The sequence below is a fragment of the Podarcis pityusensis genome (assembly GCF_964106645.2).
Source record: "Podarcis pityusensis genome assembly, chromosome: 13".
In the NCBI taxonomy this organism is placed as follows: domain Eukaryota; kingdom Metazoa; phylum Chordata; class Lepidosauria; order Squamata; family Lacertidae; genus Podarcis; species Podarcis pityusensis.
The window spans coordinates 23,240,936-23,268,906 of NC_138038.1; the positions used below are offsets into that span (position 1 = coordinate 23,240,936).

The 27,971-nt window shown below is 47.0% G+C and overlaps 1 protein-coding gene and 1 long non-coding RNA gene across 2 annotated transcripts; both read right to left on the reverse strand.

Moving 5' to 3' along the window:
* Nucleotides 1–1,492: 1,492 nt before the first annotated feature.
* LOC308462153 lies at nt 1,493–9,202 on the reverse strand. Its single transcript, XR_013979017.1, has 4 exons — nt 8,172–9,202; nt 6,895–7,057; nt 3,896–4,079; nt 1,493–2,254 (listed from the first exon to the last, which is right to left on the reverse strand). It is a non-coding gene; the product is annotated as an uncharacterized lncRNA (long non-coding RNA).
* A 914-nt stretch (nt 9,203–10,116) lies between these two features.
* NAGLU (N-acetyl-alpha-glucosaminidase) lies at nt 10,117–27,643 on the reverse strand. The gene is made up of 6 exons (XM_080979333.1): nt 26,587–27,643; nt 21,119–21,266; nt 20,838–20,984; nt 17,809–17,894; nt 15,339–15,595; nt 10,117–14,299 (listed from the first exon to the last, which is right to left on the reverse strand). Exons 1-6 carry the CDS (start codon nt 27,000–27,002, stop codon nt 13,083–13,085), a joined length of 2,271 nt encoding a protein of 756 aa, XP_080835459.1. The 5' UTR covers nt 27,003–27,643; the 3' UTR covers nt 10,117–13,082.
* Between the last annotated feature and the right edge of the window lie 328 nt (nt 27,644–27,971).

Here is a 27,971-nt window from a genome sequence, read left to right on the forward strand (position 1 = left end):
TATAATTCAGGCTCATTTATAAACAACTTAAATAGTACAGGTCCTCCTAATACTGGCCCTGAAATGCTTGGTGTCCATATACTAATGGGAATGCTTCCAAACATACCATATTGTTACGGAAAAATCTGGGTGCGGGGTTACTCTGCCACCCAGCTCGTCGGACTAAGTCCGTGGGTCCCTGCGGAAGAAAATGAGCTCAGCCGGAGACAGGAGCAAACTGCAGAAGATCCAAGTTTATTGCGCAACAGGTTCAAGGCGAGATTGAACCCCGAGAAAGGGGTGACAGGAGTTTTTGAAACTTCCCTCCATGTCCCAGAATACAGTGCAAAATACATCATAATTACATCATGAATACATTAGAGAGAGGTTGGGTTACACAGGTTACATCATGAATATCTTAAGGAGAGGTTGGGTTACACAGATTAACATATGGAGCAGGGAGGGGGAAATATGCAGAGCTGGAGATATGCGCGGATAAGCGCTTCCTGAGTACCGGTGATGAGAAGACAATAGTCCAAGTATGCAAAGTCTGTCACCTGGCATTGCCCGGAGGAAAGGTTGGGCAGAGTAATTTGACCGGATTAGGGTCTTCCTGAGTACGTGACTCCTCGCTCGAGGGATAATGGAGGCCGAGGAGGTGTCATGGAGTCCTGAAGAAACTGAGTCGATTGACACCAAGACCAAGGAAATCGGAGCTGTGGTTGATTTTATACGAATTTTAGAAGTTTTAGTCCGTTCTAGTCCATTCTTATATTAATAATTGAAGTCGGAAACAAAATAGATACATTGCTGCAAGATTTGACACTTTTATGAGTTCACGAGTTTCGATTCCATTGTTCTCCCAGCGGGGAGCCGTCAGTAGCTTGTCAAGAGGTAAAATGAGGCGTGCAGAGGCTCGCTGAGCTGATTCTGCAGAGCGGATGCATAGTTCTGATTGGTTAGGACGCGGCCATTGAAACAAATGGGAATGCAGTTTGATACGGTCAACCCATGATAAAGATGGAGCGAGAGGGAGAGAAAGAGGCTTGAGAGTTTGGGCTTATTTCGCCTGTGTAGAAAAGGGAGAGGCACTTTAAACTTGGGGTTTGGGTAGGGTGTGGTGCTTGTGCAACGGTGAGGGGGCTGAGGGGGGTGAATGTACAGTGGGCGCCCTTGAGGTCATCGCCTCGGTCGTACCAAAGGAGGGGGTGAAGGAAGGCACCCCCCCTTCCCGTATCAATATGTAGAAAGTTTTATTCTCACCCCTGAGCATCCGTCCCTAATAATGCCCACCTATTCCCTCACTCTTTGGATCCAGATGTAAAGCATGTCAGCAGATTTAACCCTCTGCCCCCACTCTGCAACATTTGGGGGAAATAATTTCCTCTTTCTCCCAAAGAAAAAAGTTGGTTGATTGTGATGCCTGTGTTTGTCCTGTGGGGGCTCATTCACAAAATGTCAGAAAAATCAAACCCATATGATATGTGAAATAAAGAAAACATTACCTCTGAGACTAGATAGAATGCATTTTATTGCCACTATTAATGTGCAAACTACCACTGCATAACTTTTCACAAGGTATAGTTTCCAAACTTTCTTGAACCCAGCAAAACTACTTATGTGATCATACTGTGCCAGTCCCCTCCCCTCAGGGGAAGGGCCATAGTTCAGTGGAACAGTATTGCATACAGAAGATTCCAGGTTCAATCCTCTGGCATCTCCTGGTAGGAGTGAGAATGTCCACTGTCTGAAATGATGGAGAGCCTTCTATAAGTCAGTGTTGAAAATACTGAGCTAGATGGATCAAACAAAGTGGGAAGGGCAAGCCCCTCTCAGCCAAAGGTACATGGTGTTTAGTACTGGTGACAAAGAAGGCAGTTTGTTTAACATTTATATCTTGCCTTTCCTGCAAAAAGCTCAAGCATATGGTATTCCCATCTTGTCTCTTGTTTACTGGCACAGTAAACCTGTGAGATAGGTTAAGGCTACAAAGAAGAGTCATTGGCCCAAAGTCACCAAGTGAGTTTCATGGCTGAGCTTGAGCTGGAATTTGAACCTGTGTCTCTCCATTTTTAATGTGCCACTCTGATCACTACACCACACACCTTCAAATTTAGCTTAGGCAAAATCTACTGAGGATGTGCCAATACATATGAAGAAATTTATCTAACCATCAAAAAGCAATTCTCTGGCAAATGTAAGAAGAATGCAACATCAAAAGCAGCAAATCAGAGGTGTTCAGGGGATGACCAGCTGTTTAAAGACAGTATTTCACCTGAATGGATAAAAAGAAATGACAAAGTATTAGCATTTAATTAGCATTAAAATGTATAACTTACAGTTAGCAGAGAAGAGAAAGGATGGGAACCAGAATCATTTGTACTTGATTTTAGTGGGCTGCATTATTATAAGTACAGTGGTACCTCGGGTTAAGTACTTAATTCGTTCTGGAGGTCTGTTCTTAACCTGAAACTGTTCTTAACCTGAAGCACCACTTTAGCTAATGGGGCCTCCTGCTGCCGCCATGCCGCTGGAGCACGATTTCTGTTCTCATCCTGAAGCAAAGTTCTTAACCCGAGGTCCTATTTCTGGGTTAGCAGAGTCTGTAACCTGAAGCGTATGTAACCTGAAGCGTATGTAACCTGAAGCGTCTGTAACCCGAGGTACCACTGTAGTAGTAAATCTCTATACTGCCCTTCATCCGAGGATCACAGGATGGTCTACAATGAACTCCCAAACCTTTCTGCTTCTCCCACTTCAACCCTATGTTGCACACTAAGAACTGCTATTTTTTTGCCAGTTTTTAAAATTGGTTTTCCATAATTTTTAACAAATTATCACCAAATGAATACAAATTCAATACAAATTTAAAAGCTAACTTCCCACCCACCCCAGGTGCCCCCTCTATTTTCCTCCCTCCTTTGCTTCTCCCAATAAAATAACTCTTCCAACTATCATTTCAAAATACCCTCATCCCTTCTCCCTACACATCACCTGTTCAATTACCAATTTCTGCTAAGGCTTTTATAAATTGTTATAACCTGTCCTCGGAATAGCTGAGCAGAGTAAATCCTCTTTTATCTATCTGTAACAGTCATTCATCAATTTTGAAACATTTCCTTCTGATTCCTCTTGAGTAACACTTTGCTTCCTCCCAGACAACATGCACACATTCCTCCCTACTGGAGCTGTGTTCAGAGGGTGAAAATGAAACCTCTAGGGGTTTTTTTTGTTTTTGTATAAATATATAATATACATCCCCCCATTTATCACTGCCAATCTCCCAGCATCACCCCCAAAAGGACGACTTTATGATATTTTAATGTATTAAATCTTACAACTCTAACCCAATTAAACAAATCTTAGTTGATTAATTGTATGGTTTTCAGATGATTCAGGGTCTGGTGGATAAAAGAAGTGTTTGCAAGCTGGGCAGAATAGGTCTTTTTAAACAGACACCTAAAAGCAGGGCGGGCAGCGATCCCCAGTGGAGAGAATTCCAAAGGATTGACACCACCACTGAGAAGGCCCTGTCTGATCTCATGTAGCAACAGGCTGGAGAACAAGGCCAATAAAATTAGTCTTAAAAGCTAAGGCAGGTCAATATGGATTGGATGAATTAACAGTCTTTTATACCATTGCCTCCAAAGTTAAGCAAATTTCTTAAAAAGCTAAAATGTTATGTGCTGTTGGATCTGCAAATTTGCATCTAACACTCAGGATCTGAATTTTGAATGTGTGCCATGCTTCAGCCAATAGACGGTGCACAGTGTTGAACTTAGCAAATGGTAAGACAGAGTGTGGAAACGTTGCTAGCTATTAAAAACAGAAAGAGATGGGGGCAACCTGATTACTACCCTGGCAAGCCTGTGGGGCAACAGGACTGTTGGTTGTAGTTCTGTGTTTAGATGCTCACCTGCTGTTCATGCCTATTTATTCATCCACTCATCCACCTCGGGCTCCATGATCACCAGCTCTTGCCCTTCCAGCTCCCCATGTGTCCTAGCGTTGTGATCCTTTAAGAGAAGGACAAATGGCGGAGCAGTTCTCTCCACTTGGATACCCTTGGTGCTGAGGTACGACTGCAGGGCGCTGAGAAACTGCGGGGGGGGGGGGACAATAACAGATGAATAATGTAAATTTATTGGTCACCCCTGACTGTAACCTAGATTTGTTCCCTTCACAATCTCACTCCAGTTTGTATTTCCTCTTGCAACTGTGGGAGTACCAGATAAATGATCAGGGAATATAGCAACCTGCCTTATACAGCGGTACCTCGGGTTGAGTACTTAATTCATTCCAGAGGTCCGTTCTTAACCTGAAACTGTTCTTAACCTGAAGCACCACTTTAGCTAATGGGGCCTCCTCCTGCTGCTGCGCCGCCAGAGCCCGATTTCTGTTCTCATCCTGAAGCAAAGTTCTTAACCTGAAGCACTATTTCTGGGTTAGCAGAGTCTATAACCTGAAGCATATGTAATCTGAAGTGTATGTAACCCGAGATACCACTGTATTAAGTCCATCCAGTCTAGTGTTGTCTACTCTGACTGGCAGCCACTCTCCAGGGTTTCAGGCGGGGGAGATTCCTAGCCCAGAACCCGTTGGTTCCTTCCAATGCTACTACAATTCTATTATGCCTGTCCTTGTACTAGATGTCATCGCTGTGGCATGTCGCTTATTCCCCACTTTGAAGAAACAAAGCCTTCTTGTTGGCTAGGCACTGTGTAGAGTCCTCAAAGTCAACCGGCAAGCATTAAGAAGGCCTCTGGGGAAGTGGAGTCTTGACAGACAGGATGCCAAGCTCAGAAAGCTCTTGACTTTTAACCTGAGTATCTCTTGAGAGATCAGAGGAAGGGCAAAAGGGAAAAACAAGATAGCGAAAGGAGAGTGGCACTCTTACGTTTGAGAGTCAATTACCTAATGGAACTTTGTGGTAAAAATGGGCCCTGTGAGTGCACACACAGGGGTGCATGTGTGTGTGTAAGTGCACAAGCACAGCAAACCGCAAATCCTCCATCACTACAGATGTAGCAGCCAGCGTCCTCACTGTGGATATGACCTGCTCACCCCCATCCTTCTGGGCACTATTTGGAGTAAGACGTGCAGATCTTAATCTAGGGCTGTTCAAACTGTGAAGGAGACATTGATTGGTGGCTTGTACAGCAGCCCAACAAGGAATGAACTAACCTGCTTTTGTCAAATCTGGTAGTGGATTTTGTCAGCTTGTGACTCCTCAGTGGGCTGCATTTGGCAGAGAATCGGGCTGGCCTCCTTTAACCGTTTTTGTTTTTTTAATGGTAAATTAATCAGATGACATATTAAGGGATAATTTTTATTCTGCCATTTTTTAACCAGTGGGACTGTAAGTTAAGGGTGCCTGCCTTTATCCCTTGAGGCCAGGGGTTTTTTCCCCATCTGGAAGGTACTGGTGCATTCCGGCACCTCTCCCCACACCATGCCTCTGGCTCACGAGAAGGCTCTCCCTGGAGCACAAAGAGGACACCCTCTATGGGCACTGGAGAGGGTCTTCTCATGAGCCAGAGGTGCAGCGGGGCTTTAATTAGGCTCTTCAGCCTCCCAGGCTAACAGTTGAGACATGGAAAGAAGTCTTCCCTTCCTCAGCTCTGCAAGGCGCCCTGTTTCTCCAGCTTTTGCAAGCAAGCAGAAGGGACAGGGCAGCTCACAGAGCTGACAGGCAGGGAATAAGCTTCTCTGCGCTTCAGCTCTGCCCGTCCACAGAGCTGCCCTGCACTTCCTGCTTGTGCGCAGAAACAGGAGGGACAGGGCAGTGTTCTTGCACCTTTTTCTCCTAGAAAGAAAAGGACTGCTTGAGACTGTGTTTCCAGAAGGACAGCCACGTGAATCTTTTGCAGCAAAGTGAATGAGAAGTATTGCGGCGCCTTAAAACAGGGGTGGCAAATCTGTGGCCTGGCCCACAAAACCACATGCAGTGGCTCACCACCTCTTTGCTTAAAGGCTACTGATTGTATATTGGTTGGACTCAGAGCAGACCCACTGAAATTAATTGGGCATGACTAATTTAGGTCCATTAATTTCAATGGGGGAGGAGGGTGGCGCTGTGGGTTAAACCACAGAACCTAGGACTTGCCGATCAGAAGGTTGGTGGTTTGAATCCCCGCGATGGGGTGAGTTCCCGTTGCTTGGTCCCTGCTCCTGCCAACCTAGCAATTCAAAAGCACGTCAAAGTGCAAAGTGCAAGTAGATGGCGGGAAGGTAAACGGCGTTTCCGTGCATTGCTCTGGTTCGTCAGAAGCAGCTTAGTCATGCTGGCCACATGACCCAGAAGCTGTACGCCGGCTCCCTCGGCCAATAAAGCGAGATGAGTGCCGGAACCCCAGAGTCGGCCATGACTGGACCTAATGGTCAGGGGTCCCTTTACCTTTACCTTTAATTTCAATGGGTTAACTCTGAGGAAAACTCAGTTGGGTCACGTAATCCTATCAAATTTAAGCTTTTGTGGACCTCAGGCCACTTTTTGTCAAATGGTGCATCACCACATATTGGGTTTGGTTTGTTGCTTCAACAGGGAATGTTGAAGAAAATACAAACGTTTGCCTTTCTGCTTACAAGTGGTAGCTTTTGGTGTTTTCTTATTATTATTTATTAAATTTGTTAAGCACTTTCATCATATCCAAGGCAACCCACAGCAACTTACAAGCTTTTTATGCATTAAATGTATTAAATTGTCTCCCAAGACAGACAGATGCCAACAATGTATTAAATTGTAAATAATTAGAGGATTTTTGGGAAAAAAGCTTGTTTTCCGGAGTGGGCTGGGGTTATGTTGTGCTCTGCCCATTTTTTTCAAAGGCACTCTTTTTTGTTAACTCTCCGGGTGTTGCAGAGCGAATTCTAAATAAAACCTTGCTTCCCATTCCCCAACAAGAGCCCTCTTACCAGCTCTCTGTTCTGCAAACGGTCCAGCGTCTTCCACTGCTCATTCTGGGTGGGTTTCTTAAGGACCCAGCCCTGCACCGGCAGACACAAGAGACCAAGGAAGGTGAATAGCAGAAGCAAGTGCATCCCTCTTCTCGCAACAGCTGCCTTTGGGAAGGAGTAGCTGGGAAAGAAAAGATGGCAAGTCACAGCCAGAGAGGCAGGAGGAGTAGAAGATGCCACATAACAAGTTGGAACTGGCAACAGGAAGGTCCCTGGACCAGCTCACAGTTGGGTTTGTGGCAAAGGTGAAGAGGCAGCCAAGCTTTTAAATCTGAGCTGGAGCTGACCCGCAGAACGCATTCAGTCATTTAAAAGTGCCAAGTAAATCTTAATGTCTCTGAGCATGTGCAGTGTACCTCCCCCACTCTAACACACAAATACTGAGAACAGCACAAGACTATGGCATAATTTCCAGGCAAGATTGTTAGTCCAATATCTATTCTTTTACATTTCTTAACGCCAAGTCTTGCACTTGAAGCATGTGGGGTCTTAATAATTAGTTAATCTGCATGTGAAGAGTGCATTTCTTTCTCTCCCCCATTTGATAACAACAGCCTCATCGCAGGTCTTGTTAAATAAGAATCAGCCTGCAGTCCCAGGTTCTAAACTAAGAACAAATATGGGGGAAGGGGCAATCCTCAATCAACTCTAATTAAGTCTAAATACGTCCAAGCTTAAACAACCAATCATTGCCTCCCTGCTTACTCCTGCCTCCATCTCTGCCCCTTTCCTTGGTCTCCCTTGCGTTGAATTTTAGATTTTAAGCAATTTTGACCTAGCCTCTAGTACACAGTAAAGTATTGTGTACACTGATGGCAGCATCGTAATCTAATCAGGAGTTTTAGCAATTTAAATGAAATCACAACGATCATTTCCGTAGATGGAAGTTGTTGCTTGCTTTTAAAAATAAATAAATTTGGAGCCTTGCTGGTAACATTTTAGGGGAACTTTTAGAGAGAAGCACACATTTACCAAAGCAATAGTTCCTCCTCCCTATTTTCCTTAAATGTTTCAGTAGCTTCCAACACCCCCTCCCAATGCATTAAGTATGAATTTGAATTTATTGCAAACAAAATCAATTGGAGGTGACCTTGCTTGAGGACCCCCCCCCCCAAAAAAAATCATTTCTGCTCTGCTCTGCTCTGTTTTGCCATTAGGATTCCTGTTGTGCTAACTGATAACTCTCAATGATGGGATCCTTGCAAAAAGAAAAAAAGGAGACAGGGAATCCGTACCTCTTTCTCCTGTTTTGTGTTTCAGGATGCAAAGTCTGCGAAGTATGGAGCAAACACCTTTCCCCCCACTCTTTTTATGTAGTTCTGCAGCTAGAGAGGGAGGGGAGCGAAAGAGCAAAGGAATCGCTGCCTGTTACCGCTGGCATTCCCTGCGTTTGCAAGTACGTGCTGTACCACTGCTGCCCCCCATCCCTGGTGATTCTGTAGCCCCCTCAATACTTCTTAAAAGCTTCCCTTCGTTTCTAAGGCCTTCGATGGCACTTCACATCTAATCTCAGAGCAATGCTAATGCATTTTTATTTTATTTTTACTTTTTAAAGATACAACACTTGAAGGGCTCTTGCCAAGCCGCTTTGCGTAGGCTGGCGTCACAGCCACGACCCTCCCCATCACAGACCACCCCACCTGCTGCCCTGTAAACAAAGGGCACATATTCTCTATATATGCTACAACGGCAGCAAGAATATTAATAGCTAGAAATTGGAAAAGTGAAAAAAGGAATGGCAGGATAAATTATTTGAATACAGTGGTACCTCGGGTTACATATGCTTCAGGTTACAGATGCTTCAGGTTACAGACTCCACTAACCCAGAAATAGTACCTCGGGTTAAGAACTTTGCTTCAGGATGAGAACAGAAATCGTGCTCCGGCAGCGCAGCGGCAGCAGGAGACCCCATTAGCTGAAGTGGTGCTTCAGGTTAAGAACAGTTTCAGGTGAAGAACAGACCTACGGAACGAATTAAGTACTTAACCCGAGGTACCACTGTATCTCGAACTGGCAAAAATGACGGATGCGATTAGGAGACTGTCTAACCTAAAATTCCAAAAGGAATGGGAAATTTACAGAGATTATTTTAAAAAAACAGTGTCCCCAAGTCAAAACCTGCCTGGATTTGCTTTGATTAATTTTCGCAAAACACAACATGGATTACAGTGGTACCTCGGGTTAAGTACTTAATTCGTTCCCGAGGTCCATTCTTAACCTGAAACTGTTCTTAACCTGAAGCACCACTTTAGCTAATGGGGCCTCCTGCTGCCGCCACGCTGCCAGAGCACGATTTCTGTTCTCATCCTGAAGCAAAGTTCTTAACCTGAAGGACTATTTCTGGGATAGCGGAGTCTGTAACCTGAAGTGTATGTAACCCAAGGTACCACTGCACAAGTATTGTATGCGGGAAAACAGTAGAAATGAAGAAAGGATAAATGGAGTAGTTTAAGTCACTACCTCTCTGACTGTGGGTGGGAGAGTTTCCTTTCAAGACCCCCCTCAATGCCTGATGCTTTAACTCTTGATTGTGAGGTTTATATTTATTTATTATACAGAAATTCCCAGAGATGTCTGCAAACTAAGAGATTATGGTGCAATGCAGTTCTTTGAACTTAAGCAATGCCAAGTTGTCCATAGGGTGATTGTACTGGGTGCAATTCCACATCACTCAATAGGGCTGGGCGATACCAGCTTTTCAACATTGCAAGAAGCAGCATTCAATTAAGCCGGCCCATCAGTGCAAGGATTATTGCTAGCACTACAGGATTTCCCGTCGCCGCCATGTGCTCCCGAAATCTGCTCCAGAGGATCGTGGGAACCCCTAGATTTAGGGGGGCACACAGGGGGGAGAGGGAAAGATCTGTGGTACAAGCAGTGATCCTTGCATCAATGCAACTACTGACTTAGTTAAATACACCCCAGTTGCAATTAAGTGGTTGATGGGGTGGAACAGTGCCAGTGAAGAGTGTAACTTGGGTGGAATCTAGACAAATATAAAAAACATCATGAAGATGCTTTAAAAAACTGTTTTGAAAAATATATATATTGAATTTGCCATAGCTCACCATCGCCATCTAGTGTCACATTTGTATAATTGCACTTTACAACGCACTTAAAATGTTTTATTTGCAAAGCCCCAAACCCCAAAACAGCTAATCAGCACGATTTATCCGGAACTCAGGTTGTCTTTTTAATAAAGCGTAATAAAATACACCGACCCCTCATGACGGCCTCTCTTTTGGCACAAGGGGGCACGTTTTTATACAGGTATTAAACCAGAAATAATTATTCGGAGATCAGACATCTTTGTGAACAAAATATATATACACATACGCATGTAAACTTACCCCTGAGTCACTCAGGGACAGTAAAGGCACTGAGCAAAGTTAAGACAGGCGGAGGAAGGGAACTCTCCCGAGGGAAAAGGCAATGGTCTGAAGCAGGGCTTTTTCCAGGCAGAACTCAGGTGGCACCTCTCAGGTGGGCGCCATTGCCATTCTAAGAGAACAAGGGAGGTGTTCAGGGTGAGTTCCGGTACCTCTTTTTCTAGAAAAGTAGCACTGGTCTTAAGGCACGTGAGGCTACCGCCTTGCTGAAGCTAAGCAGGTCTGGGTCTGGTTGGTGCCTGGAAGGGAGACCATGTGGGAGCCACATATATGGCCGCCTCGGCTTCCATGTTGGGGTATAAATGTAATGCAGGAAAATATGTGTTTGTTGTTGGCCCTACATTTTCACTGCGTTACTACAGGAGGCAAAGAACCCCGAAGGGGTGAATACTCCTTGGAAAATCTGCCCTGGCTGGCTTGGCCTTCCTCCTGCATAGCTTACCAGAAGGAGCTCACCTTCCCTCTTTCATTGCCACCTGGGCTTTCTAACCCTACAACCCGTAAGTTTCTGAGGAAGAAGCAAGGCAACCCTTCAATGCTATTCCTCAAACCTGACTTCATGCTCACCACATCCCCATAATTCCAAAATGACAATGTTGCTGATGAGGCCTGTTCCCTTTTCCCAAGGATAAATCAACCTTTTCTATCCCTACCCAAGCGTTTCTGGCAGAAGGCGCCCAATCACCTGGTTTGGGCTGTTAAATGAACCCCAATGAGCAATGGATTTGTTGTCAAAGATGCCTTGTGTCTTTTTTATATGTAGAAAAAGGCACCTAATAAATTCAAAAGGCTAAACCAAACTGCAATCAGTGTAGCGCCTTCCCGTTTCAGTATTTATCCCTATGGGGAGAGTGAGAAACTATGGCTGCACTTTGAGGTGGGGTTTATTGCATTAATTTTACTAGGGCTTCTGTTTACTAGGGATTTCTAATGTTCCTTTTATACACCAATACCATCTGCTGCGGCTCTTCGATCGATAGATAGTGCTGCCATGCCAACCTAAATTTCAAACAACAGGAAAGACCTGTATGCTAAAGATGCTGCCCCAAATTCCTTCACCTGAAATTGCAACACAACACACTCCCACAAGTCTCCTGGTTAATGGGGCTGCAAGCCAGAATTTTCCTGGAAACAATTAACAATGGAAATGAGCACTAAATTGCCACGAGGCCACAATGTATTTCCACAAGTGTCTTTTGCCTCTTATGAGATTATCTCTTGGAAACGCGGAAATTGGACTAAACAGGAAAATGGACTAAACGGTGCTGTCTGAATGCAGCCAAAGCCTAGCTTTTTTGGTGGGAAGATCCCTAACGATCCTCTAGTCCAATTGCGAGGAACCTGTGGCTCTTCAGGAATAGTCAGGGGTGCTGGGAGTTGGGAGTCCCAACTATGTCTGGAGGGCTACCAGGTTCCCTGTCACTTCATCTGGTCTCATCAATGCTTCAAATGCTTGCTTGTGGAAGGCAGTTGCAGCAATCTCTTCTGCAGGTGGTGTAGTGGTTAAGAACAGTGGACTCGTAATCTGGTGAACTGGGTTCGATTCCCCGCTCCTCCACATGCAGCTGCTGGGTGACCTTGGGCCAGTCACACTTCTCTGAAGTCTCTCAGCCCCACTCACCTCACAGAGTGTTTGTTGTGGGGGAGGAAGGGAAAGGAGAATGTTAGCCGCTTTGAGACTCCTTAGGGTAGTGATAAAGCGGGGTATCAAATCCAAACTCTTCTAGCGCTTCTGCTTGGGGGTGAGCAGGAGAAAACACGGACCACAGCTGAATACAATCCAGCAGGGGTGGCTAACCACTTCAGGGGCCTCATGTCAAGGTGGGTGCAACCAGTTTTTGATATTTGATTATTATCTTTAATGGACCCATTAGGAAGTCTTAATGGGGCCACAAAGCCCTTTTTGGCACCACAGAGCCACAGCAGCAGGGGACCCATATTAAAATAGAGTACTTAATTATTCTCTTGGGGGGGGGGAATAATAAGAAAAATTGGGGCAGGGGACCTCGGAGGTGCCTTAAAACATTTTGTCATCAGACTATCACTTTGGAATACCTATGAGAGCAGTTAGTAAAAAAGAATATAATAATTATTTTAAAGGTTTCTTGCTTTGTTTTGTTTTAAAATGGGGAGCCTTGGAAAGCCCCCCCCCTTCTCATTTTTAAATGAAATTATTATCTTTAAAATGATAAATGTTGGAGTTGCAGAGGCTACACAAAAAAACCCTGAGGGGCCTACAAGCCACAGGTTAGCCACCCCTTGCCTGTGCGGAGGGAAGAGGGCTGCGATGCGGGTGGTCTTTTGGCAGGGAGCTGCGTTGCAAAGCCTCGTGATTGCGCACTTCCGTCTCCGTATTAAGGCAGGAGAGTCCATCTCCACCACACCGCTAACCTTTTTAGAGCTCAATTTGAGCCAGCTCTGGAACACGTGAAAAACAAGGAGAAGTGCCCCCAAGAACCATGTGCTGAGTCCCTGACAATGATCCCTCAACCACAACTAGCCTCTGCACCCATCTGGAGACAGGGTTAAAGGCTTCCAGACAGGCTTTATAAACTCTGTCACCTCTCTTTCTGACCAGAAGTCATTCCCATTCCCACCACCACCAGCTCCTGTGCCACTTGAACACTGGGAAAATGTGCATTTAAGAAGAAGCTGTTCAGTAGTCAGATCTGGCTCAGAACACCCAACACAGGACGAGTGCAGTGGTTGGGACTGACAGCAAGCAGAGACGGGGGCCTGCCAATAGCGAGTCTCTTCTCATGCAGCCCTCGAGCAGTTGTGCTGCACTGCGGAAGGGTAATACTTGAGAAATATCTTCCTGGCAATGTCCAGCGTGTTGCCCATGGCCTTGGTCGGGTACCGCTTCCCGTTGTAGATAAAGCCCCTCTCCACTTGGAAGACGGCTTGGTTGAAGTGGCTCTGGTGGAAAGGGGTCCCGGTGTTGAGGCACTCCACCAGGGTGGACACAAACAGGCTCCAGCGCACCCCATAATAGTCCAACACCAGCCCTCCGAACTGCTTGTTGGCGTAGTCCAAGATGTTGCCGTTGGGCCCCCAGAGCGTCAGCTGGTTGCGTGCGTTCAGGTCGTAGAGGACCACCTCCTGGTCGCTGGTGGCCGACAAGCGGGCGGCTTCCAGCCACCGCCCGAGCAGAAACCGCCTGTCGCTCGACAGGAGGCTGTCCAGCTCTGGCAGGAGGTCGTAGACCAGAATGCCGCCCGCCGTCAGCAGACGGGAGAGCATGCGGCTCTGGAAAGCTTGCTTGATTTCCAAGTAATACCTGCTCACCAGCTGCTGCATGGCCTGGCGGGTCACGTCAACCAGGTCGTAGCAGAAGGTGCTGCTGGCGCCGAGCACGTCGACGGAGATTTGCAGCAGCCGCCAGGCCTCGTAGACGTCGCTCTCGTTGTACCAGAGCTCTGTGGTCATCCGGAAGGAAGGGCGGTGCACCAGCGGGCTGCGGTTGTGGTTGGTGTACGGCCCTGAGCAATTGTAGGCGCTCTGGAGAAGCAGCTGCCACGCCGCAGCCGCCTGGGCGTTGCTGGCTCCGTAGCGCTGCGTGGCGTAATTGGACACCCACTGCCGGAGGTCCAGGGGCTCCTTGCGCCAGCCCAGGTCGGTCATGAGCTCGTACATCACGTCGTTCTGCTCGATGCCTTCGGGGGTCAGGCCGACGCCCACCATGGTGGAGTTGGGGAAGCCCCGGGCGGCAAAGGGGCCCCGGTTGATGCTCTCCGCCGTGCCGAAAAGGCCGTGGTTGCCGCCGAAGTTGTGCAGCATGCACCAGATAAACGGCTGCCCGTAGAAGGACTCTGTCCAGGGGTAGACGGGCTTGGATTCGGCAAAGAGGTCCAGCACCACCATCCTGCCAAGAGGCACGCCCTGGAGGAGGGCGCGGACTTGGGCCGGCTGCCAGAAGTCAGGCTGGTGTTGGAAAAGCCAGCCTTGCATCAGCCATATGGCACGGGGGTCAGCTGTGGAGGAAGACATTGCCAGTTAGCGCACGGCAGAGGTGCTGGCAGTTACTTCTGCTTATGGAACCTCATTCATTCATTGAGGACATCGATTTCAATTAAAATTATACAGGTCACCATCCTGACTTCCAGCTGCAAAATGTCTGCAAAACATGGCTAGCTCTTTGGTGCCAAATTCTCTGCAGAACAACAATGTCTAGGAGACAGTAATCCTGCAGTGGAAAGTTATGCCTTATCTAACACATCCCATAAACATAATCTGAGAGGCTACAATGCTGCCGTAGAAGGGCTTGGCTGAGAAGACCAGGGCTCAAGCCATGAAATTTGGTGGCCAGTGGTAAGTTACCTTCTCTCAGCCTAGTCTACTTCAGAGGGTTGTTAGAAGGATATACAGCAGAGTAACAGGAAAATGCTAGGCATGCCGCTCCGAGCAACTTGAAAGAAGGATGATATATGAATGTGGTTATTAAGAAAACAAATAAATGCAGCCAACATCTTTTTCCTAAGCATAAAAAATGGGAGATAACCTAGCCATGGTATGATCAGGATGGTATCAACAGTGGATGGCACAAACGTGGAGTTTGGAACGATGCAGTTCCTGAGTTTTTAAAAATAGCATATTAAAAATAATAATAGATTTTTGAATTTGAAGCCATATACTTGAGGCTTAGCCACAATGTGAAATTCTCTGCAAGAGAGAAGGGATCCTTCAACCTACGATGCCCCCTCCAGGTTATGCAGCTACCCAAATGTGGGCTAAAGTGAGTCACAGTTAGAGTGTTGGACATGGGAGACCAGGGTTCGAATCTCCACTCAGCCATGAAGCTCTCTGGGTGACTTTAGGCAAGTCACCCTTAGCCTAACCTACCTCACAGGGTTGGTGTGAGGATGAAAAGGGGAGGAGGAGAACCACGTACATCACCCACCCTGAGCTCCGTGAAAGATAAGCATAGTATATAAATGTCATAAAAGACGAGGCGACTGGAGGAGAAACTTGTGTATGTACGGAGGGGAACCAAGAGAACCCATCACATCCTACCTCCCGTCATGGAGCGGAAGACAGCTGCGCTGACCTGGGACAGGTAGGCGGGATCCGATGAGAGCGGGCGCATCTCGTTGAAGGTGTCAGCGCTGTACAAGTGATCCGTACCGAACTGCCTGGTCAGTTCTTTCAGGAAGAGGGTCCCGATGACCTGGAACATGGGGTCTTCGGGCGACAGGAGGTAGGAGCAGGAGTAGGTGCAGTCAAAGTGACTCCAGCTCCCCATTCGTGTGGCGTTGGCCCGGGGGAAAACCCTGAAAGCACGGGAAAGAAATCCAGGAAGGAATTGTGGCCCCAACCGCTGTTTCACATTTGATTGTGCGCTAAACGCTGTACAGCTAAACAGTTTCTGCCAGAGAGCTCAGAGGCAAGACTAAAAGAAGAAACTCTAAAGCAGGGGAAGCCAACATCGGGGTGCCTTTCCAACACGGCTGGACTACAACTCCCATCATCCCTGATCAATGAGCATGCTGGGAGTTGGAGTCCACTGACATCCAAAGTGGAACGCAATAGCTCTCTCTGCTTTGAGGGGGAAATAAATGGTGATGATAATGATAACAAAATTATATGCTGCCTATCTGCCAGGGTTGCCCCAGCCCCCTGGGCAACTATCATCAAATCAAAACATCAAACGCAGTAAAGCATCACACATTAAAAAAGATGGGAAGGGAGGAAAGAGCTGTGCCAAAATCACTGCTGTATTTGGGAAGGGCTGTGGCTGAACGGCAGAGCCTCTGCTTTGCATGCAGAAGTTCCCAGCACCTCCCAATACAGTGGAGCCTCGGTTGTCGAACGCTTTGGAAGCCGAACGATTCAGAACCCAAATGCCGACAACCCGGAAGTGAATGCTTCCGTTTTCGAACAATTTTCGAACGGCTTCCAAGCTGCGTTTTTCATTCCCCCCCCCCCCACTGACTTTGCCACTAGCCCATTGATCCTAGGTTTTCGAACTTTTTGGAAGCCGAATGGTCTTCTGGAACGGATTAAGTTCGAAAACTGAGGTTCTGCTGCAAGGCTGGGAATGTCCCATGTCTGAAATTGTGGAGAGCTGCTGCCGATCAGCTCAATGGATCAACGGCCTGAATCTGTGTAAAGAGGCTTCCTGTGTCCCAACTTTCTTCCCTCTACCCACCCACCACAACTGAAAACACTCCTCCATCTCTTTCATAATGATTTTGCAATCAGCCATACCCTCCATGTGTTCTGATCATGGATATGAGAGAACTGGCTGCAGAAGTGAGGAGCAATACAGTGGTAACTCGGTTTACAGACGCTTCAGGTTACAGAGTCCGCTAACCCAGAAATAGTACCTCAGGTTAAGAACTTTACCTCAGGATGAGAACAGAAATCGTGCAGCAGCAGTGGGAGGCCCCATTAGCTAAAGTGGTACCTCAGGTTAAGAACAGTTTCAGGTTAAGAACGGACCTCCAGAACGAATTAAGTTCTTAACCCAAGGTACCACTGTACACACTTGCACAGGCTCAGAGGCCTTTGAAATGTCTCTGGGCCACAGCCTCTTCCACTTCCCATGGAAGAGGCAGTGGCGGTGCAAGCCGGTTGGGCGCCTGGGGTGGCGCGCGTGCCCTGTGCCCAGGGGCGTGGCCAGCTACCCGCGGGGCGGGGCCAGCTGGGGCAGGACACTCTGTGGGGCCTCCGAGGCGTCTGCCTGCCTCCTCCCACTCAGCCGCCCTACAGCTGGGGGGGAGGGGAGGCAGCGGGCAGACTGTTTGGGGCAGCGTGGAGCCTGTGGGCGCCCAAGTCACCACATCACTCCCAGGAGAGACGTGTGGCTCAGGCGTGGTGCAGGCCCCGCAGTGAGTACCGCCCGGCATTTTGTCACCCCCCTCAGTGGTGACACCCGGGCTGAGCCGCCCCCACTGCACCCTCCCTTCCCCCACCACTGGAGAGAGGCCACGCTTTGGATTCAGAGTGTCAGGTGGGCAAGGCCCAGGAGAAACATCCTGGTGGGTGAAACTGGGGGGGGGGGGCTGGAGGGCCTCATGTGGCCTGTGTGTCCCTGCAGCTAGATAATGGTTTGATTTGGTATACAGTGGTACCTCAGATTTACAGACACTTCAGGTTACAGACTCCACTAACCCAGAAATAGTACCTTGGGTTAAGAACTTTGCTTCAGGATGAGAACAGAAATCGCGTGGCGGTGTGGTGAAGTGGTACCTCGGGTTAAGAACTTAATTCACTCTGGAGGTCCGTTTTTAACCTGAAACTGTTCTTAACCTGAGGTATCACTTTAGCTAATGGGGCCTCCTGCTGCCGTGCGATTTCTGTTCTCATCCTGAAGCAAAGTTCTTAACCCGAGGTACTACTTCTGGGTTAGTGGAGTCTGTAACCTGAAGCGTCTGTAACCTGAAGCGTCTGTAACCCGAGGTACCACTGTAATGTGGTTTCCTAGGTCCCTTTGCCGCCTGCATTCCATTCCTGCTTGTGAAGCATGACCGACAACCTTTACCTTAAGATGCCGCGAGGAACGTATCCTGAGAAGGCAGGCAGCACTGTCAACATCCCCAGGCTCCGCATTCTCTCCAGGATCCTGTACTGGGAAGGTAAAGAGGGCAGGATGGAGCAGTGTAACAAGGCCTGGGGAAGGATCCATACTGCCCTGATATTCCCACCCACTAGCCCCAGAAGAATGCCCACATTTTAGGTAGGTCTCTGTCGATTCTGTTGGCTCAGCTACAAGTGGTGCCAAAGATTGAATATTTGCTGGTTTTTTTCATTTCTTTCCCTTCTCTCTCGCTTTCTCTTTCTTTAGGTCTCTCCTTTTCTCGTCTTATCTTCTTTTGGACTTTGGTCTTTTCTAGGTAGCTGTTTCATCTTAGTATATTATAAAAAGATACTTTGGAATGGGTATGAATTTTGTATATTTATGAACAAGTATCAACAAATAAGGGTTTTTAAACAAAATTATCAGGTGTTTCAAAATTCAAAAATGTTGGAATTGGTTTAATGAAAAGGCAACTGGCCTTTGGGCTAAAAAGTGTTATACAACTATACAATAATGACGACGGCTTTATAAAATAAGATTGATGATCTGGTTACCTGAGTTTTCTTTTTACCCAAGTGAAGCTATGGGTGCCACAAATTAGCTCGGGCACTAGAGAAGGGGTGTGTGTGTATATATGTGTGTGTGTGTGTTTAAACCAGGAATTGGGAACCTGTGGCCCTCCAAATGTTATTGGACTACAATTCCGATCATCTTTGACCAACTGCCATGTTAACTGGGGCTGATGGGAATTACAGTCCAACAACATCTGGAGGGCTATCGTCCCTCATTCCTGGTTTAAACCTTTCCCCTTGTAGTTTTCTGAAACTCAGACTCGACCACCATTCCTACCCTAATTCCTCTTCTGAAACGGTTGATAGCCCCACAGGCAAAATAATATATAGATTTTAGACCCCATATACCCTGCTTTATAAGTGAATGGGGCAGATAGGTGATTAAACAAATATGGCTGCCCTTGGGTCAAGTTTGGCTCTTTATTAGCACATTACATCATACTTCTGCCACCTTGGACTGAGACAGCAGTGGATCTTTCTATAAATACTGATGGAAAAACACTGAAGAGGGGAAAAAAGAAGCTCCAAAGGTAAGAACTAGAAAAGGAAACTGAACGTAAGAATATAAGAAAAACCCTACTGGAAAATAAGAAAAGGTCCATGGAGTCATAAAATCATAGAACTGTTATAATAATTTTAAGGTCTAAAATATAGACTAAATATTCATAAATGCATACATATCTAAATATATGAACTATGTGTCTGAAATAGTATGGGACAGCAATCCTGAAGCCATTTTGACTCTCCCATTGACCTCAAATATTCCTCTGCAGTAAGGAAGGCAAATGGGGAAAGCCTTCCCATTGCCTTTTTGCTTGCAAATCCTGTCTTAAGGGCGTATTTGTATATGAATAGGGTGAGCCTGTGACCTGGATTCAGAAACTAAAGTATTACCATCACAAAAGAATGGCCAGACAGCCCAGGTAATGCAATCAGTGACCGTTATCAGATATCCTTCTGTGATGTATGTATGATTTTGGGGGGGGGGGGGGTGTTAGGCTACAGGATGGGCAATTTCAAAAGTCTATATAAGGGCTTGCACACCATTGTTCATGGTTCTCTTCCCTCCTGCATGTGGTGGGTGGGGACCCTGTTGCAACAGTTCCTTTAATAAAGATCAGGCTTACTAGCCGCTTTGCTTCTCAATATACTCTGGTTGGCCTCTGTTATTTTCTCCTACTAATAGGGAACCCACTTAAGGGCTCTATATGGCAAGCTTACTCAAATTCGGCCCTCCAGATGTTTCTGGCCTACAACTCCCATGATCCCTAGCTAGCAGGACCAGTGGTCAGGGATGATGGGAATTGTAGTCTCAAAACATCTGGAGGGGCGAGTTTTAGGAAGCCTGCTATAGTGGCTCTGGAATATCCCATAAGGGAAAAGGAGCAGTTTTTTTTCTTATAACAGAATCAAAAAGATGGAAGGGACCCTGAGGATCATGTAATCCAGGGGTCAGCAACCTTTTTCAACCGTGGGCTGGTCCACTGTCCCTCAGACCATGTGGTGGGTCAGACTATATTTTTTGGGGGGAAATGAACAAATTCCGATGCCCCACAAATAACCCAGAGACGCATTTTAAATTAAAGGACACATTCTACTCATGTAAAAACACCAGGCAGGCCCCACAAATAACCCAGAGATGCATTTTAAATAAAAGACCTGAGAGATCTTCACTGGCTCCCAGTACATTTCTGAGCACAATTCAAAGTGTTGGTGCTGACCTTTAAAGCCCTTTAAAGCCCCAGGTATACAGGCCTCGGTCCTGTATACCTGAAGGAGCGTCTCCACCCCCATCGTTCAGCCCAGACACTGATATCCAGCACCGAGGGCCTTCTGGCGGTTCCCTCATTGCGAGAAATGAAGTTACAGGGAACCAGGCAGAGGGTCTTCTTGGTAGTGGTGCCCACCCTGTGGAACACCCTCCCTTCAGATGTGAAGGAAATAAGCAGCTATCTTATCTTTAAAAGACATCTGAAGGCAGCCCTGTTTAGGGAAGTTTTTAATATTTAATGCTGTATTGTTTTTAACACTCGATTGGGGCTGGGGAAACTCAGCCAGATGGGCGGGGTATAAATAATAAATTATTATTAAAAGGACACATTCTCCTCATGTGATTCCCGGACCGTCCGTAGGCCGGATTGAGAAGGCGATTGGGCCGCATCCGGGCCACGGGCCTTAGGTTGCCTACCCCTGATGTAGTCCAACTCCCTGGTAGTCCAGCAATCTGTTGTCACAGTGGCCAACCAGATGCCTACAAGAAACCTGAAAGAGCAGGAGCTGTGTGCCATAGTACTCTCCCCACCTGAGATTCCCACAAATGGTGGAGGTAGCACTCAGCCCACCATGGCTAGTAGCCTTACCCTCCACAATACGCATAAGCCTAGCGCTGCCGCCGCCACCACAACAATCAGGCCCAGGTACCTGCAAGTAGAGCTGCTTCAGTTGCCACGAGAGGGGCAGTGGCCCTGCCCAGGTGTGCAAGTTCCCCATCCGGTTCCAAGCCAGAAATGCCGGTCCAGTGAAATACTCGTCAATTTCTGACTGGTTCAGGCCCAGGGACAAATATACCTGGAAACAAGAGAAGGGGGATGTTGAACTTCAGTTGCCACCAGCTGCTTTGGCAGGCATTCTTCCGGTCTGAAAAGTGCTTCTAAAATATTATCACGGTTCAATCGTTTTTCTGTTTAAACGAGATACTCCACCCGCTGCCAGACGGCCTCCTGCCCGGTGAATGCCAGCGCCATGTTGATGCCGTGGAGCGCCATCCAGTCGATCTCCTGTTCCCAGCGCTCCCAGTTCCACCACACATAGGAGTAGCTCTGGGTGCAGACATTTTGGTAGAAGCGGAATCTGGGAAGAAAAAACAACGGAACTCTTAAGCACCTGCAAGCTGTTTATTATCTATCCATTCGTTTGTCTTTCTTGTCTTGGGCTTGTCTGAGATCAGCGACTCCTTAGAAGTCATTTTTCTACAAGTAAGCCTCTTTATGTTTAATGGGGCTTACCCCCAGGTAAGTAGGTGCAGCAATGTATCCCAGGCTTTGGTTTAGGGGAAAAGCAGTTATTTTGCCTTTAACAGCTGTGCAGCAGGCAGAACTTAATAGGTTCAGTATTTTCTAGTATGCTACTACAATTATGGGGAAAGCATTGCCACTTTGCATTCTGTCAAACATTTTATTACACATGTGGCCACCTATTTACTTTTTGGGCCGTCCACCCTGCCTTCAAACAATGACACATATTTGCATATAATACAACGCAGATATAAACCTGTGTCCTCTTTTATGAGTCAGAGGGCCATATAATGTACTGGGGCCAGAAAATCCTGTTCTGGAGTGAGGGAGAAGGCAGGAGAATAACAAGATGCGCACAAGTAGGTCCACAAAGGAGGGATCAAGAAAGGAAGCGGTACCATGGACTCAAAGTCAAGGCAAGTTTCACTGGGCAGCACTTGCTAAAATAAAATATCAGACACTGGGAGGAATATCTTAAGGCAGATTGCCAGTAGTCAGGGAAAGCAAATTGGCAGAAGCTGAATAGTGCTACTAATAAATATTATTTTTAAAAATCGAGGAAAATAAATAAATAAATAAATAAACAGCAAAGTTGCATAATTTATACAGGTTGCAGAATGCTTTTTTATACACCTCCCCCACCTTTTAGCAGCTTTTGTTTGTGCTTTGGTTAGTCTACAGCCGCTGTTGTAGTTTTGTCTCCCAAATAGCCATGGTTGGCAATTGCAATAGTACCAGGCCAGTGAGGAGGAGTTGTAGGTAAGGTTGCACTTAGTGTTATAGTACTCCCTCCTTTACCCACATCTGATAGGTGAGGGAAATAAATTTGCTCAGTTTGCATTTTAATGCTGACGTTCCTAATTATCACTTCCTGAGAACCAGCAATCCTTTGAAACCTGCACTTCCCCACATTTTGTGTTTTCCAACCAAAAAGAGTGTCCCCCCCGAAAAAAAGTAATATATTATTGAAAAATGCATATAGAACTACATTACAAGAGGGGAAAGTGCTTGCAAAAACGTGCACATCGCACACAAATATGCAAACACGTTAGGAGAAAGGTACCTCAGAAATGTGTAAGGAATTTCCAGGCAGAGATTTAAAAGGGGAAAAAATTGCACACTGGTCCAGAAATGGGGGCTCAAGTTTGAAAAAAAAGAAAAGAAAAAGTAAGCAAGTTGAAATGGACACATTTGTCTTAGTCTTAGTGGGACAAGGCCTTGCACAGGTCAGTTGCACTTGCAAGCACGTCGCTGCTGCAACACACAAAGGTACCACCGCACAAGGACTCTGTTCCGAATTTACTTACGTCCAGCGCGGGCTGAGAAACTGGGTGGCAGGAGTGCTAGAGCGATGCTAACTACGCAGTTGTAGTCCACAGTGCGGTGTGTGTTATGTAAACAACGCAGCTATGATCGGTCCCAAGTGCTTGAGATTAGCTGCCTTGGCTCAGGGGCCAAGTCCTCAGGTTGAAGCTATTCTAGAGTCATCCCCTCCCTCCACCAATTGGGCTTCCCTAGGGCCCGGGGGGGGGGGGCTCTTCCTTTTCAAGCGGCACAAACAATCCAGTCACGCAAAGACTCTCCTCACCCTGCCAACCTCTCTGTCCTCGCCAGGACCTTTGTCCGCCTACAAGCCAAGGGACAGCTCTTCTAACGAGGCCCTGGGTCATTCCTCCCCCTTCCGCCCACAAAAGAGTGTCAAGATTAATTGAGCTGATCTTTAAAAGAGCGGGACCGACGGACCCCGACTGACGTGACATCCAACACGCAAAGGAGCACAACTGCACAGATGGAACTGCTGGACCCAGTCGAGCGGTGTAGAAAGGGAAGGGCAAAAGCAGCCCCCTCCCCAAATCCGCTTGGCAGCCCTCCGTGGCCTACTCAATACTTTTTCCTTCAATGGTCGTCAGAATTTGCTTACCACTGCTATTCAAAGCAGGCAAGGTAATGGACACAGGATGCCCTACAAATGGGGGGGGGGGGGTTTCCTCCCCTCTCTAATTTTAGATTTGCTGATTTAGAAACATCCACAGCTAAGACTAAGCTAACACGCTACAAACAGAACTGATGCTGCTGCCTTCTTTACAAAACATGTTCCAGACTTAGGGTGTACATACCCCAAGGTTGTCTCTGGATTTGGTATGGTCAAGGCCAGGCATAGGCAAAGTCAGCCCTCCAGATGTTTTGAGACTACAATTCCCATCATCCCTGACCAATGGTCCTGTTAGCTAGGGATGATGGGAGTTGTAGTTCCAAAACATCTGGAGGGCTGACTTTGCTTATGCCTGGTCAAGGCATTGAAAAATTTCTGAGCAGTTCATGAGAATGTAGAAGAGCTATAGCTGCTCTGCATGTAGAACGTCCCCAGGCTCAGTCCCCAGCATCTTCAGAGAGGGCTGAGAATGTTCCTTGTCTGAAACTCTGCCAGCCAGGGCAGACAACACTGACCTACATGGACCAATGGTCTGACTCAGTAAAAGGCAGTTTTCCATGTTCCCTGTAGGTATGTTTTAATAGCCACTCCATTAGAAACCAGAAAGATGATTGTTATCTTCTCTTTGGAAACTCGTGGCTTGAGCGTGACTTATGACTGTTCTTTCCTTGCTAATGTTCAGCGACATCAGTGTGCACTGCGCTGGAGACAGCAACATTAAGCAAGAGAGCAAGAGAGAGAGAGAGCGAGAGAGAGAGAGAGAGAGATCCTGGTGAATTTACAACCTAATAAATCCAGATGTTGCACACCCAACTCCCAACAGCCTCAGCCAGCATGGTCATTAGTCAGGGATGATGGGATCTGTAGTCTAGCAACACGCAAAAAACTGAAGATTTTAAGGACATGATACTGAAAGGACACACGAGGGGTCCATGCAGTTGTGATGGCTACCCACCCCCCAAACACAACACATGCACTGGCGACAACCCCTTCACACAGTTAACCAGTGTGTACATCATGGTGGTATCATGCTATGACTCCCTGACATGTGCTTTCAACACGTGGGGGGGCTTGTGTGAACTCTTCTATCAAGACCTAGTGTAGGGTGGTGGCTGAGAGAAGTGAACAGAAAGTCATCAGGTTTTTTTTTATTATTATTACTTAAAAACTTCCTCCAGAAACCCAATAAGAAGCTTAGTCAAGCCACTTTTTCATAGCTCCAGCATATTTCTCAAAGGTAGGTGTGGAGAACCTGCAGCCCTCCAGATGAACTACAGCAGCCCTTAGCAAGCATGACCATGGCATGATGAGAGTCGTAGTTCAACATTTGGGAGACCAGAGCTCTCTATACCTGCTCTAAGGGGATGCTAATCCCGACCTACCTTACTGGTTTGTCGTAATTACTAAGATCATGTCTGTGAAGCACTTTTGTCATTAGTGCTTTATACTGTAATTGCTAAGTATTATTAAAATTTAGGCGAGTGCATGCAATGGGAAGACAAGACAGGAAGGAAAACAAGAGAACAAAGAAGAACAAGCAAACATAACTACTGTGTACACATATTTAGGATTTCTTCCTGCCCCGCCCCCCCCCGTCCCATTGTGGATGGCGACTAAGGAGGAAAATTATGGAAATTGAGCTAGGATAAGAAGGAAGAGAGCACTTTCCTGGGGAAGGACTTCTTTTCTTTCTTATGTCAGAGCAAAACAATTCAAACACACACAGCCTGGGTATGGCCCCAAGGAGAACTGGGCCACATGCTTTTCTTTCTAAAATGTTTAATCAGCACCGCCCAATTATTTTCGGCAAGTGGCAAGCAAGGTTCTCTTTCATAATGGGAACAGCTGGGAATAGAAAAAAGGGTTGTGTGTTCCTCCCCCCTTTAAAAAATGTAGGTTTTCTAACAGATCAATTTTATATCTAGGTTCCAGTATTTGACACCTGTAAACACTGCCTTGAAAAAGAGGTTTAGCAGATGGGGTAAGGTGTACAAAATGAAGTTGCAGCTCAGTGGTAGCTTGGTAGAGCATCTGCTTTGCATGCAAATGCTCCCAGGTACCAACCTCTCTGCATCCCCAGGTAGGCCTAGGAATGTCTCATCTGAAAGCCTGGAAAGCTGCAGCCAATCTGTGTAGACAATGCTGAGCTAGAAGGACCAATGGTCTGGTGAAATACAAGGCAGCTATGCCATATTTCTATTTCTTTAAAGATATACCCCCCCCCAGCACATACAGTTTGTTTGAAAAAGCAGAACCTGAAACTCCAATGCCCCTGTGAAGTAGACCTTGAAAAGCAGTGACAAACCTAGACAGCATCTTAAAAAGTAGAGACACCACCTTCCCAACAAAGGTCCGTATAGTAAAAGCTATGGTTTTCCGAGTAGGGATGTATGGAAGTGAAAGCTGGACCATAAAGAAGACTGATCGCCGAAGAATTGATGCTTTTGAATTATGGTGCTGGAGGAGACTCTTGAGAGTCCCATGGACTGCAAGAAGATCAAACCTATCTATTTTTAAGGAAATCAGCCCTGAGTGCTCACTGGAAGGACAGATCCTGAAGCTGAGGCTCCAATACTTTGGCCACCTCATGAGAAGAGAAGACTCCCTGGAAAAGACCTTGATGTTGGGAAAGATGAGTTGTGTTGGGCACAATGAGAAGGGGACGACAGAGGGCGAGATGGTTGGATAGTGTTCTCGAAGTTACCAGCATGAGTTTGACCAAACTGCGGGAGGCAGTGGAAAACAGAAGTGCCTGGCGTGCTCTGGTCCATGGGGTCACGAAGAGTCGGACACTACTAAACGACTAAACAACAACAACAACAAATTTATGTAGCAAAGATATACAAGTGGAGGGAGAAGTCACTCTCTGCATGCTCAGAGGTACTCTCTCCCCTCCCTCACTTCAATCAAAGCTGGAACTAGGATTGCCATGTTGTGGATGACAAGACACTCTGTGCCTTAAACAACTACTTAACAGTCAGAAATTCAACAAGTACATCTTTCCCGGTCACTGCATCAAGGAAAGCTGCACCTGTTGGATTTCATTTTTACCTGAAGCTGTTCAAAGGCTCAAAGTTTCGAGTCCAATAAGACCAGAGGCAAATTTAATTGGAACAGAGCTCTGTTTTCTGGACATGCTCAGAGAATTTTTTTTTAAAAAAACTTCCCACGTGCAAACAGGGAACACAAAATCCTTTGCTCTCCTCCTTCGCCATCGAATCACCTGTTGGGGCTGGTGACGATGATCTCAGTGGGTACCGGCGGCAGGCTATCCGGCAGTCGGAGCTGCTTCCCAGACCAGGAGACATGGCAGCCGCAGTAGTCCTTTAGGTACTGGTAGATTCCCGAGGCGGCGGCAACGCCGCTGGATCCAGCTACGTTTACAACGCCCGGAGCCCTCGAGCTCAGCCGGTAGGTGTCAAGCCCGCCGGGCCCGGCCAAAGACCGGTTGACCGACACCGAGAAGGCGGAGGCAGCCCTCGGGCCCAGCAGCCGCTCCAGCAACTCCCGCACCGCCACAGCCTGCCGTGCATCGTCCGTCCCCGGCTGCAAACGGGCAATCGAGTCCCACGGGGGCCGGGATGCAGCAGCAACTGCCGCCACCGTCGCCCAAAGAAACAACAACCGGGGTAGCGCCATCGCAAGGCCCCCGCTGGGAAGCGAAAACGGAGCCAACGTTCCAAAGAACCGTCCTCTCCCGCGCGCTTTAGCCAATCGCCGGCCGAGCAGCTGCTGGGCGTCCCTCTTATGAGCCAATCGGGAGCCACGCCACGCCCCTAGACATCAAGCCGTAGGCAGACCTGTGTAACCGAAAGTGCCGACGTTCGAATTACACAGAGTTCTTCAGCTCTCTGTGGAAAGGGCAGCTCGGGCTCCTTTTATGTGAGAGGGCAGGACGTGAGCTCCAGTTCTGAACGCGAGGGATAAAGGAGGAGGTGCCTCTGAACATTTGCAGACTACGTTTCTCTCACCACTGGAGTAATTGCTATCACACACAAACAGTTCCAGGGTTAGAAAAAAATGATTAGCAACTTTAGTAAAAACTGATACTGGGCCTGTGGGATATTCTCAGTCAGTAGAGCATGAGACTCTTAATCTCAAGGCTGTGTGTTCAAGCCCCATGTTGGGCAAAAGATTCCTACATTGCAGGGGGTTGGACTAGATAATGACCCTTGTGGTTCCTTCCAGCTGTACAATTCTGTGATGAATGACGAGAGATTTAGATAGCAAATGTACTTTGCAAGTGGTCAGAGTTGCTCCTCCCCCCCCCATTTTTTTTTTTTTACTGCTCCCCACACTGTGTTCCTCATTTTGGGCTTCCCCAGTATTTGCTCCTGGCAATTTTCCATCAGAAAACATATGAGTAAATGCTCTTGGAATGCAGTCACTGGATGCTGATCACAGAGGAAGTGGAAAGAACCAGAGAGAGAAGTTCTCAATCCCTCTGAAAAACGAAATCAGCATGAAGAATGTGGAATTCTGCAGTGTAACTCTCCCCACACTCTCTGTATAGGGATGTGGGCATGAACTCAGACTTTGCACCAGTCAGATCTGGTATGGCTTTTTTATTTCCCTTCCTTCATGCCTACCCTACTGTAGAAATTTAGA

Excerpts from the sequence above, each read along its gene's own strand:
- NAGLU (XM_080979333.1), bottom strand. The coding sequence starts at position 27,002 with ATGGCGCTACCCCGGTTGTTGTTTCTTTGGGCGACGGTGGCGGCAGTT. Across the intron at positions 21,267-26,586 it reads ATCGTCACCAGCCCCAACAG|ATTCCGCTTCTACCAAAATG; the intron begins GTGATTCGATGG and ends TTTTCTTCCCAG. Across the intron at positions 15,596-17,808 it reads GTTCCTCGCGGCATCTTAAG|GGTTTTCCCCCGGGCCAACG; the intron begins GTAAAGGTTGTC and ends CCGTGCTTTCAG.